The 12,292-nt window shown below is 43.3% G+C and overlaps 1 protein-coding gene across 2 annotated transcripts; it reads left to right on the top strand.

Moving 5' to 3' along the window:
* Positions 1–653: 653 nt before the first annotated feature.
* LOC116453110 (solute carrier family 2, facilitated glucose transporter member 11-like) lies at positions 654–11,166 on the top strand. 2 transcript variants are annotated; one of them, XM_032128212.1, is made up of 12 exons: positions 654–709; positions 2,463–2,561; positions 3,098–3,258; positions 4,666–4,790; positions 5,492–5,621; positions 5,742–5,890; positions 6,620–6,807; positions 7,112–7,222; positions 7,687–7,788; positions 7,919–7,994; positions 8,865–8,992; positions 9,622–11,166. In XM_032128212.1, the coding sequence occupies exons 1-12, from the start codon at positions 689–691 to the stop codon at positions 9,820–9,822; spliced, it is 1,491 nt and encodes a 496-aa protein (XP_031984103.1). In that variant the 5' UTR covers positions 654–688; the 3' UTR covers positions 9,823–11,166. The 2 variants fall into 2 exon arrangements, with proteins under 2 accessions (XP_031984103.1, XP_031984104.1); XM_032128213.1 differs by lacking the exons at positions 7,919–7,994; positions 9,622–11,166 and having other exon boundaries at positions 8,865–8,956.
* The last annotated feature ends 1,126 nt before the right edge of the window (positions 11,167–12,292 follow it).

Here is a 12,292-nt window from a genome sequence, read left to right as displayed (position 1 = left end):
CATCGCTGCTGTCTTCTGTACTTCACAAGATCTAGTGCTCTAAGTGTGGCTGTTTGCTCTGTGCCAGGCTAAGGAGAGGGAACAGGACCACAGCCTTCTGTACCTCTGTACACAGCCTTTCCAGCAACAGCTGGATTCCTTGTCTGTCACCAGAACACAGACAGGCGTACAGGGAAAGGCCTTGAGTAACCAGGGATTTGAAAGGCTTGGGCTTCATTCATTCCAGTCGTTGACAGGACCAAGGGAAATAGTCTGGTTTGTCTTTCAGATCCTAGATTGTGTTCCAGGACAAATACAGTCAGGGGAAAAAAATTGTAGGTAATTTTGCTTTTATCACACTTAATCAGAGAAGTGATACTGCTAACTGTGCCAGATGCTCTGAGAAGGAATTCATGTTGTAAACCACACTGGCCTTCAAGAGGGTTTAGACAGATCTGGATCTTGGAGAATCATTTCCCTGGACTGTCATCGGTTTTCAACAAAATGAATTGAACTGTCTTGCTAATGAACGTTTAGCTCCATTCTGAGAATGTAAATCAGCTGGCAAAACACCTGCCAAATCAAGTGTCTTATCCTAACGTAATGGGTGACTAAATACACATTCCTATGCTGGAGATTTAAATAATCCTTTAGAGCACTGTGAGAGTACCAGAGCCTTTGGCAGACAGAGGAAAACCTACGAAAGAGGATGAACAAGCTGCAGAGACTGGTAAAACATCTATTTTACTATTATTATTTAGAGACTTTTTTTAATTTGAATTTTTATAAGGCTGGGTAAATACTGTCAGGTTTGCGTAGAATTATTTTTCCGGTTCATCACAGTCCTTGGGATAAAGTTGACAGACTAATGGCTCTCCTGGCAGCTGCACACCACCATGATGGCTGGGAAAACAGCGCGGAAGCCAGGCGTTAAGGAGGGCTTGGGAAGGTCACTCTGTAAATACAGCTCAGCTCTGAGCACAGTAGTGTTTACTGGCTCCTGAAGGGAGAAACAAACCATTTTACTTTAGCTCATGGCCACAAAAGAGCTCTGTGATACAGGACTTGATGGGGGAGGTACTCTATAACGAAAGCGGGGAAATGAGCAGGAGTGGTGCATTCTTAGACATTGTAATTAAAAAAGGAATGTGCTATTGTAGGGAGAGGAAACTCTCTCACCTGGAGAACTAGAATAATTAGGAAGAGCAGAGATATCAGGTGCCCAATCCTTAGCTCAGTTCTCAGTAACAAGACAGGGAAGTGGTGTAGCCATGGAAAGTGCAAGTGAAATGTACCCGCTGCTAGCTGGGACAGGAGAGAGCTCAGCCTCCTCTTGCTGCAGGGTTGGAATAGTTTGGCTTTAATTTTTGTCCTGGGAGAACATTTTGTCTCAGGCTGGTATGGAAGTTATTTAGAAGAAAACACTTGGAGGAAAGGAAAAAATCCAAGATTATTTGAATTTGTGGTTTTAGAGCTATTGTGAGACTAGACCAAAATTTCCTTTTCTTTAGTGGACAGCTCTGTAAGAAGAAAATGAACAGGTAAAGCAGAAAGAGGTCCCCAGCTTTGGGTTATTTAAGTTCTCAAGGTCACTGGAGTCATATTCATGTAGCAAAACACAATCTGGCCTGAGGTGCCCTGCACTGACTGGCAAACAGCCAAGCCTGAGCATGGGTTCTTCATGTTACACTAGAGCTTTCCCAGTGGGAGGGGTTTTTAAGCAGGGGGCTGGCAAAGGCCATCCTGGCCCTGGGACACCCAGAACATTGTGCAGGAGGTGTCAGGCTAAAGATATGCTGGGGCCTCCAGCATGCTCAGAGTGGTCTTGAGACATGGAACAGAGCTCCCAGTCCCAGGACTCCCTCAGGGTGCATCTTACAGGATTTCACCTACATATGGGGAAACCAAAGGCACAGGCCCAAAACAGAGGAAAAAAGATGTATGTTTTTGCTTGTCAGCCTGCCAGTTAGCTGTCAGCTGCCATGTTGGGCCAGCCAGGACAACTTGTTCTACACCCTTCAAAAAGTCAAGAGACCTTACTTTTATACCAACAGTCGATCCCATGATGCTGCGTGAGGCAGCCCATTCCCCTGCATGTGCTTCCCAAGGCACAGCAGCGGTGTCAGTTGGCAATATAAGCAAGTGGCAATACTCATGAAGAAATGTCCTCAAGGAGACCTGAACATGGCATAGGAACTCACTGTCTGCCACATATTTCACCTGTATCATAATACTGAATACACAATTATAGACTGCTAAACATTGTCTGCTCCATATAACATGTGCAGCATCACAGGAAAGGCACTCTAAACTAAAATATGTGTTACTATCATGAAAGGATAGAAATACTAGCACACCAATAACTCCTGAATGCACTGGATACACATGGCCATGGGAAAATCCCCCAGCTCAAAGTCTGAATGTCTTTTGAGTAGCTTTATTCTGTGCAAGGAAGCCCTCCATTGTCTTCCCCTTTTCTTCAGCTTCAGAACAAGATCCTGATCCTGACAATATGTGCTGCTGGGATTGGAGGCACTTTCCAATACGGTTACAACATCTCCGTCATCAATGCTCCAGCCTCAGTAAGTACTGCTAGTCCAAGTGCCTGCCCCCAAGACAGACCTTCCTTGGTGGCTCTGTTGGGCTGTGGACAGTGGTGTGCAACTGAAAATCTGCAGGCTGCTGCTGTTGAGGGACAGGAAGCAAGGACATGTTGTTCCCTCTGTAGAATTCACATCTGGAGTACAGGACTTTGTTGTCAAAAGCCATCCTAAAAACCATCCATTTAGTGTCACAAGAATTTATTCAAAAGCTTTGTTTCAACTGCTTTACCAAAATCTAAAATTTTACCAACCTGCATCCTTTAAAGTTGATTTTTGCCCTTAGATTCAAAGTGAGACCCGTGAAATTAATTTTTAGATTATCAAAAAAAACTACATATGGATATAAACCAACTGCAACAGCAACAGTTTTATACCCTAAACTCTGCTAAAAAGACATCTAAGAACTGGAGGAGATTGGAGGCACAAACCCAGCATAAATAGATATATTAAAAAGGAGCCTTTCTCAGTGTCCTTCACCTCTCTGGTGGTTCTGCAGCACTGTCCTTCTCTCTCAGTACATCCAGACGTTCATGAACACAACCTGGCTGGAGCGCACGGGTGTTCCCCTGGAGAGCAACGTGGTCCTGCTGCTGTGGTCCTTCACTGTTTCTGCCTACCCTCTGGGAGGCCTCACTGGGGCTGTGGTTGCTGGTCCCATGGCCATCATGTTGGGAAGGTAAGAAGTGCTGGAGTTTAAATTAAGCCTTGCAGCTTCCCTTAATCTAAGAGGAATTAGGAGCCCTACAGCAAAATGCCCACCATAGTTACAAAGAATGAAAACAAGTTTTCTATCACAGATTAGTCTGCTATAAACATTCTGGGTTGGCGGGGAGAAACTACCTGACAAAACAGTATTTCATATCTCAAAACTCAACAGGGAACAGGTTTTTTTCCCCACATTACCTTCTCATCACATTCCAGCCCAGCTGGGGTGCTACAAGGATATCAGTTGAACTCCTTATCACAGTAACCACCTACATAATCTCTATAATTTTTGTGTCCAGTTTTCTGCCATGCTTTTAAATGGGAAATCATGATGGATCAGACTAAGGATTTTTCTTCAAAATAAACTGTGGTAACTGGTGGGAATGACACTAGAAAAACAGAGAGTGCTTACAAAGAGCAGTGCTAGCATCCCAGCTCCTCATGTCTCACAGGCTGTGCATCCACCTTTTGGTCTGAAATATTTCTGGAAGTATTCAATAAATCTCCATAGTGGTTTGGGTTTTTTTCCTCTGTGTGTAAGTACAAGTATCTGTCTTATCTCACCTATCTTTCATACACAGCTCCATCCCCAGTTCTCTTCAGAAAAAGAAACCCAAACCAATGTTACCAACATAAACTAATAGGAAATTAGATTTTGCTTCACTCTCTCTCGACCCCAAGATTTTCCTCTATGTGCTATCACTTTAGTTTGCTCCTCTTATACGATGAAGCAGGCCCTATTATGGTTTGAGGTCCCATGACTTACTAGTTTCAAGGTTATGAAGACCTGAAAGGCTATGGCTTCCTTACCCCACTAAAATTTTAGAGATTTCATCCTGTACTGCCTTGGAATAAAATCATATTCCATCATAAAGAAGAGAAACAAAGACTGACTGGCAAGGCAGTGAGCAGGGACTAGAGAGAATTACTGGCAATAATAATAGTATGGGTCAATAGAGCTCTCTTTTTTTTCCCTGGTTTTCGGCAGAAATTTCTCCTGGGACTCATGAAAACCTTCTGACAAAGTTGCACAACACTTACACTATCATATGAAAATTGCCTGTTTCAACAAATTAACATTTTCAGACCAAAATACATATGGCTTGCTGAAGGAATATTCCTCTCCATTCAAATGGAAACTAGGTGTGAGCACAAGAGCCCTGAATCTGGGGGAGAACCTGGTGGTACCTTCAGAGAGCCTAAAGCCAACACTGCAGGTACACCCCATGCCACACAGACACCTCAAACAGGGCTTGGATTAACCAGGATGGTCTGTGGTGGGGCTGAGCAGCCCAGCTGGAGCTTCCAGGCTTGGCAGGTGGCACCTGATAACTGAACCTGACACACATGTGCTCACCACTGTCTTTTCTCTTGGAAGGAAGATGTCTCTGCTGCTGAACAACGTCTTTGTGATCATAGCTGCAACCTTGTCAGGATTCAGCCGAATGGCCAAATCCTTTGAAATGATTATGCTCAGCAGATTTTTTACTGGCGTGAATGCAGGTACGGCAACATGAGAAGTATAGAAGGACAAAGGTGGTAACAATTAGAAGAAATATAAATAGGAATGATCCAAGATATTAAAGCAATTAATCCTTTAGGATGACCAGACACACGTAAGTGAATTAAGAAATTTTATATACAGATTTTATACTTCACTTCTAAGGGCTTTCTTTTAAAGCATATACAGGCGGGGGGGGGGGGGCTTGTTTTTGCTCACTACACATGAGCATCTCTGTGCATGGGGAAAGTTTGAGCTGAAAATGGATCCCTATCTGCTTGTAAGAATGTCAGTCACTCACCAGCATGAGCACCATCACAAAAACTTTTGTAGAAGTTCATCCCAGGAAACAATGATCAATATAAGGGACTTAAAATATGATATTACCCTCAAAAGAGGGAAGTAGAGGGAAACATTGTACATAACCTTGGATTTGGTGCTGAAAAGACCATAGAACTGAGGCCCTGACAGGTTTCAGTTTCATTATCCACTGCTACTGATGAATATTTGAATGTGTGTTTAGTGGCTTATACAAGGGATAGGGGTGAAATTGAAGGTTTGGTAAATGGCAAGCACTGGTAGATTAGTTATCACATGGTCTGCAACAGAGGAGTGCAGCTGGCAACCTCGAGAGGTGGCTGACTGCGTTTATTCTTGTCTCCTCTGCCCACAAGCTGAGGTCAGCATTTGTCTGCCTTGCCAGGTGTAAGCATGAACATTCAGCCCATGTATCTGGCTGAGAGTGCCCCAAAGAAGCTCAGAGGAGCTGTGGCCTTGACCTCTGCATCATTTACAGCCCTGGGGTTGGTGCTGGGGCAGGTTGTTGGACTCAGGTAATGTAAAGCAAGAAGCCCACTTATTAAATCCTTCCTTCCTTTCCTTCCTTTCCTTCCTTCCTTCCTCTTTTATGAGGTTGTGAAAATACTGTGTAAATTGTGTTTATGTTTTTCTAGGGAGCTCCTAGGAGGGGAAGAGAGTTGGCCATTCCTTTTAGCAAGCAACGTGGTTCCCGCCCTGATCCAGCTCACAGCTCTGCCTTGGTTCCCTGAAAGTCCCAGATACCTCTTGATTGACCGTGGAGACAAAGAATCTTGCATCTCTGGTGAGTTTAGGGTGACTGTTAGGTCCTCATGGAACATGTGAGACTTGGGTCCCAAAATTTTTGGAATGGTGCCACAAATTTTACATGTAGGAAGTTTCATATCAAGTTGTAAATATGATCACTTCCTCTTTCCAAACTAAAGAACATTTTATAATATTAAATATATTTGATCTATTAAGGTAATTGAAAGGCATCTTCCTTCAATAGACTTATTTGCTACAATAATAGGGTCAAAAGGTAAGACTTGTGTTCACAATGGCAAATATGTTTTGTAACTATGAAGTGAAATAAATGCTGGTTGAAGAGCTCAGGATCAAATCTGAAGCCAATTCATATTAAAGGATTTACTTAGATTTGTGGCATACAAATCCTCATATGCATAGTGGCTGGAATTATTTTCTGGGAAATATGTGCTGTGTACCAAGCACATCTTAATTGCCTGCATTTCCCAGGGAAGTCACTTGAGATCTGAGTCAGAAGCATGGCTGCTGAAATGGCACTGATGAGAGATACTCAGTTGTCAAACAGTGGTGAGGGATTTGCACTCCCTTTCCCCCAAATCTTTCAAGTGGCTTCACCACAGCTGATCAACTCTGTGAAGGTCACAGCATGATCACAGGCTCTGTCCTGCAGCTTTCTGCAGCCATCACCTGCTGCTCGATCCTTTACCCTGCAGAGCACCAAACTGAAGAGAAAGCCCAGGAGTAAGAGGTTCCCTTGTCCTTGCAGCACTGCAGAAGCTTAGAGGTACCAGTGACCTGAGTGCAGAGCTGGAAGAGATGCTGGCAGAACAGGCTGCTGTTAAAGGCCAGAGAGCGAAGCACCCATGGGAGCTCTTCCAAAATCGAGCTTTGAGGTGGCAGCTGGTGAGCATCGTTGTGCTGAGCAGTGCCATGCAGCTCTGCGGGAATGACTCGGTAAGCAGCCTGGCACCGGAGCTAGCAGCAGCACTGTGTCATGGGACATGGGTGAGAGCACTTGGATTCAACATTCTGTCAGCGGGAGAGGAGCAAATAGTGTCTCTCTGCCTGTGGAGATCTTCAAATGTCAGATATTTGGTTCCCAAAATACACCTGTGCATTATGGGAAGGTTCAGAAGGATGCTGTCAAAATAGCCTGTATGACAGGGCATTAGTCACTCTGCATGGTCCTTCAGGAAAAACAATGGGATGTATTTTCAGATGTCTTTCCTTACTGCTTTCTACTTTCTTCTCTCCACAGATGTATTTTTATGCAGCTTATGTGTTCCAAGAGGCTGGAATTCCTCAGGACATAATCCCCTATGTTGTAATCGGCACAGGAAGCTGTGAACTGATCACATCCATCACTTGTGTGAGACTCTCAATGCACTCTGGTGACATGCAGCATCTGTTGGCAGGGAGGAGGCTGTTAAGTACAAATTTGGGGGTTACATTGCTTTTCATGCCAAGGAAGCCCTTTAAGCACAGCAGCCAGGCTGTCAGCACCCACAGCCAGATAGCTCAATGCAGAAGTATTTGGTCAGACATTGCATTGCCATCACTGTCTGAAATCTCTAAGAAGTGTAACTTTCTTGCTTTGAGACCATATGGATAGTGGCAGAGTTTAGGTGCAGCTGGGACATTCTCATCTCCCCTGAACACCCGTCTTGCCACCAAAACTTTCTTTTGAGGTTTTTTTCAATGAAGCAGACAAGATCCTGAAAGTTATTGTAGAGCAAACTAGGTACAGAGTATTGAAATCTGAAGAGGAAAGAGGCAGGAATTATAAATACAGCTTAAATATCTTGCTTTATTTCACTGTGTTACTTTGTGCAGAACATGATTATAGACTACGCTGGTCGGAGGCCACTGCTTCTTGGGGGATATACCTTCATGGCAGGATGGGCCATTGTCTTCATGGTCGCTCTGAGCCAGCAGGTAACAAACTTTACTTAATTATTTAAGTGGAATGGAGTTGGGCTTTGCCTTTTATATGACTGGGGTGTTCAGTGGTGGCAAATAAGTGTAAGTGCCCTCACTGGTTTTCCATTGGTCTCTGTGGCTGTAGACTCAGATTAGCTGGATGCCTTATCTCAGCATGGCCTGCATTTTCGCCTATATCCTGAGCTTTGGAATCGGACCAGGTCAGTTCCCTCAGTGTTTTCAGTGAAACTTTTGGGTACTGCAGAGGCTTAGAGATGTGTACAGGCATCTTATGGAAACTCTCAGACCCCCTTTAGTTATAGCACACTCAAAGGAACGAGGTATTTGGCTGTTTCACAGGGGTTTGCATGCCCCTGGTAAGTCAGTGTTGTGCAGGGCCAGGCTGTGCCCATTTCTCTCTGTGTTATTCCCCATCAGTCTTCTTGGCTATTAGGCCAAGGCACTTGGAAGTGATTCTTGGCTTAAGCAGATGACAAGGTTCTGATTTGCTGCCCAGTCCATTAGGGCTGTAAACCAGCATTTCTAATGCTTCACTTTAATCCTAGAAATTGTTGGCTATGCCATCTGATTATTTTCTTGCAAACACCTGGAAGCACGATTTCCACATCTATTTGTTAGCCTATTAATGTGCCTTTTCTTGGCAGAATCTGTTCATTTCTGGGGGTGGGCAATACACAGACTGTTGTGGATGTTTGCATGCTGAGTGTGTAGATGTGAGACTCTGCTCACATGAGTTTGAAGGAAGGCAGGTAAGAATAGAACCAAGCTGCCAGTGTCACATGCCACACAAGTTGGCAATAAGTTCTTGTCCCAGTCCCTACAGTGCCATGGGGTTGAATTAATTATAAGCCTTTCTCACCGTTGGGTCCTGGTAAGAATAATGTGGATTACAAAACTTTTCCTGGCAGTTCATTCTAATGTGAGAAAGTTTGAATAATTACCCAGTCCTTAATATTTAACCAAAAAATTCACCTCATACTTCATATTGGGCATTCTCGTTAAGATGTGTTCTCTTGTTTTTAATGTAATGTCAACAATATTATTAACTTTCTTGCCATTTCTTTTTCCAGCTGGTGTAACAGGAGTTCTGCCCACAGAAGTTTTTGATCAAATGTCCCGACCAGCTGCTTACATGATCTGTGGCTCCCTGCTCTGGTTCAATCTATTTCTGGTTGGAACAGCCTTTCCGTTCATTGTGGTGCGTTCCCAAAGCAAAGCAGCTCTTTAGTGTTCTGCACAAGAAAGAGGTTCTGATAGTGACCAGGAAAAGAGAGTATTGCGAGCAGCAAGATAGCACTTCTATGCAAAGTATCTTTATGAGGAAAGTGGCCAGAACTCCTCTAAACCAAATTTTCTCCATGTTCCCTACAGTGATTTCTGATTTGAGGTTGGGATTTGAATCATTTGGGGCATGGATGATCAATATTCCTCCTCTGTCCTCAGTTGAGAACAGCTGGAGCTAAAGATGTGATTTAATTTCCCTTTGCCAGACCCTGGCACCATTCCCTAAGATGATTCCTGAAGCAAAAGGGAGCAGAACTCCACAATATACATTCCTGGTTTATTTCCTACTGAGGGCTCACATTCTATACAATTATGTATAGGGAGAAAGCAAGAAAAAGACATTTCAAAAGACTGTTCTTGCTATGTCGAATTTCCCAATCTCTGTTGGGGTGCTGTTGCATCCAGGCATGTGACGCCCTTACCAGGGTGCACAGAAATATTCCCTGGGTGACCTCAGACCATGCAGGAAGAGGGATTTGTCTATGCCTATTTGTCGTCATACAGAATGTCACCAACACTGTCTTGTTTTTTCCTCCTCCTCAGAAAAGTCTAGCACATTTCTGCTACATCCCATTCCTTGTGGTCTGTGTCTGCACTGCTCTCTACGTTTGGTTTTTCCTTCCTGAGACAAAGGGGAAGTCCTTCCTGGAAATCTCAGAGGAGTTCAGGAAACGGAACTTCAAAGCTAAGACCCATGCGGGTTTTTATAAAGGCCCTGAGGAGATCAAAACCACCACATTGTAGCAGAAGAAAGGAAGATGGCATCTGCGGGAATTCTGCAGTGAATTCAGCAGTGGCTATGTGCCCTTGCAGGGACACAGAGAGAAGTATGGTTAGGGACAATATATTACTTTTAGGTTCTTAAATTCACCTTGAAAACATACACTTGAACTGATAAATCCAAACAAAAGTTTAATAATCTGTTCTCACTTTTTAGTACTGAGTAACACATGCATATTTTAGAATCCATATCAGAGAATAACAGAATGATGCCTTGTTCTCTTATCATCATACAGCACCATGTAATGCTTTAGAAAATTTCAGAATTTCTCCAAACAGTAACTTCCATCTCAGAAGTCCTTCTTTCTTGCCCCTGAATCTGGGCTTTCTAACCCAGAAGTTAATGCGATTAAATTCTGTTTTCAGACACCAAATGAAATTTTCAGTACCTTGTCTTGGTGCTCCCGTCGTTTCTGTTATTAAGTGATTTCAAATAGACTCCTACTTGTTGAGCAATAGTGAGCGGTTAATTATTTTCAGCTATAAAATCATGTGACAGATGGATTAGAAAGAAAGCTTCTAGTACTTGCTAAGTGGCTTATTATACAACAGACTTTTGGGCATTGTTTTGCAGACTATTTATTCTGGACCGGTTTTCTTCATGGCTTGTTTGTTGTCTTCCAGTCCTATGTTGTAAAGCACAAGTAATTCCCCAGTCCAGTTTGTACTGCTCCCATGGACACTGCTGGTCCATCTCGTAGGGTTTTGCACCTATGCTCTGCTAACATTAAGTGTGGTGAGGAGCTCATATGGCAGAAGCTTGTTTTGGATGTGGATCTTTAGATCACACCACAATGTTCTCTGCAGCATGTCCTTGTTGTCTCCATAGAACACATTGGCAAAGACCCAGATGTGATGTTGATTCTTTTTAGTTAATGTGATATAACACAGAGCAACATTCCTCATTTAATGTGGCCTTTCATAGGCATTGGCTTGACTGGTTAAGTTTCTTCTCAAATGTCTTCTCTTCTTATGTCTTCTCAAAGACATAATCAAGCCACCTCTTTTCTTTTGACTTTGTTTGTATGAAAGGCACAGCACTGCTCATGTTTGCAGCAAAGAAGAATATGTATGTTTTCAAAATAAGAAGGTAAAGTTTCTTTCAGTGTATTTTTTAACTACATTTTTAAGAAAAATACAGCATTTTTGAATAAAAAGATTGTAAACATTTCTGGAATGCATTACTGTCATGCTGGGTATGAGTGGAACAGCAGATCTATTTCTCAGAAGAGGAGTCTGTGCAAGAACTCTCTTTCACTACCCGAAGTTTATAACATATGAAAAATAAAAGTAAACTTTTGTTCCTTTGTGGTTGCTGCTATTTTAGAAGTCACTAATGTATAGACATGGGCAAGAGCAGCTACCTCTGCTCTTGGAAAACACTGAGATTTTGAAGCATGGAGGATTTTGAGACAAGACAATCAAGAGCAGGACTCTGATGCTTTTTCCTGGTCTTAAAATCAAGAGTCGAACACGGTTAGAAGGGAAAAGGGATTTTACCTTGGTATTTATTTTAAGGATCCTTAGGTGCACACGTCCATATGCATCAAAATGCGCCCCGCAAAATGCCCCCCCCCCCCCCCCAAAAGATCGGGTATATCATTGTAGGTCTTACAAATTAGCATATCTCTCAAAGATTCCCCAATGAGAGGCTCAAGTGAGACCCCCTCCCCAAGGAACCTTCCCCTGGATGGTTCTATCTTAGTTTATAGAATGTGTTCTGGAGAGGACCTTGGGGTCTGGGGCACACTGATCCCTGGCTACGAAGCTTCTAAAATGTTTAGTCTCTCAGCTTGACAAACAAGTCCAATAATGTAGGCAAAAAGCACTAAGAATACAGAAGTTGCTAAACAGGTATAACAGGGGTATAAAAGAAAAGGCAAAAAATCTTCATGGCCTCAACTCCATAGAATTGGGAAGTGAAGAGATGCTTTTCATTACTAGTTTGGAGAGAGTAGTGAGGGGCAGATGAAAAGAGTGAAACACAAAGGGAAAGCAAAAAGTGCCACTACCATCACGATGGTAGCAAAATATTCTGTCTTTCCTTTGGTGAGGATCAGAGAAAGGACAAGAGACAGAAGTGAAGCAGAGAAGAGTGAAGAAGGGAAGCAAATCAGTAAGAACCATGCAGGGTAGGAAGCAGGGATGGACTGGAGAGACTGCCTGAGCAGAGGGAGAGGCCTGGCACACCCTGCTAGAACATACAGGTCAGAGGAGAGAGAAGTCCACCAATGTCCAGAGGTCCTCACCTTGGCCAGTTCTGAGGCTACTCCCATGAGTCAGGACTGTGCCTTTTCCCAGAGCCCTGGAAGGACAGAGGCCATCTGCACATGCCAGTATGAAACAGGTTTGTTTAGAAATTATAGACATTTACTTGAGTTCCTGATTTTTAGAGCCAGTCCTGTGAGTACATGTGGCAGAAGACACAAATTCC

The sequence above is a fragment of the Corvus moneduloides genome, chromosome 18 (assembly GCF_009650955.1).
Source record: "Corvus moneduloides isolate bCorMon1 chromosome 18, bCorMon1.pri, whole genome shotgun sequence".
Taxonomy (NCBI): Eukaryota; Metazoa; Chordata; class Aves; order Passeriformes; family Corvidae; genus Corvus; species Corvus moneduloides.
Note: the sequence above shows the minus strand (reverse complement) of the source record. Positions and strands in the feature narration are given on the sequence as shown.

What these genes read in the sequence shown, in the direction of transcription:
- LOC116453110 (XM_032128212.1), top strand. Translation starts at nt 689, where the DNA reads ATGAACAAGCTGCAGAGACTG. An exon ending in TGAACAAGCTGCAGAGACTG is followed by an intron (nt 710 to 2,462) that starts GTAAAACATCTA and finishes CCTTTTCTTCAG; the next exon opens with CTTCAGAACAAGATCCTGAT. An exon ending in ATGGCCATCATGTTGGGAAG is followed by an intron (nt 3,259 to 4,665) that starts GTAAGAAGTGCT and finishes TTCTCTTGGAAG; the next exon opens with GAAGATGTCTCTGCTGCTGA.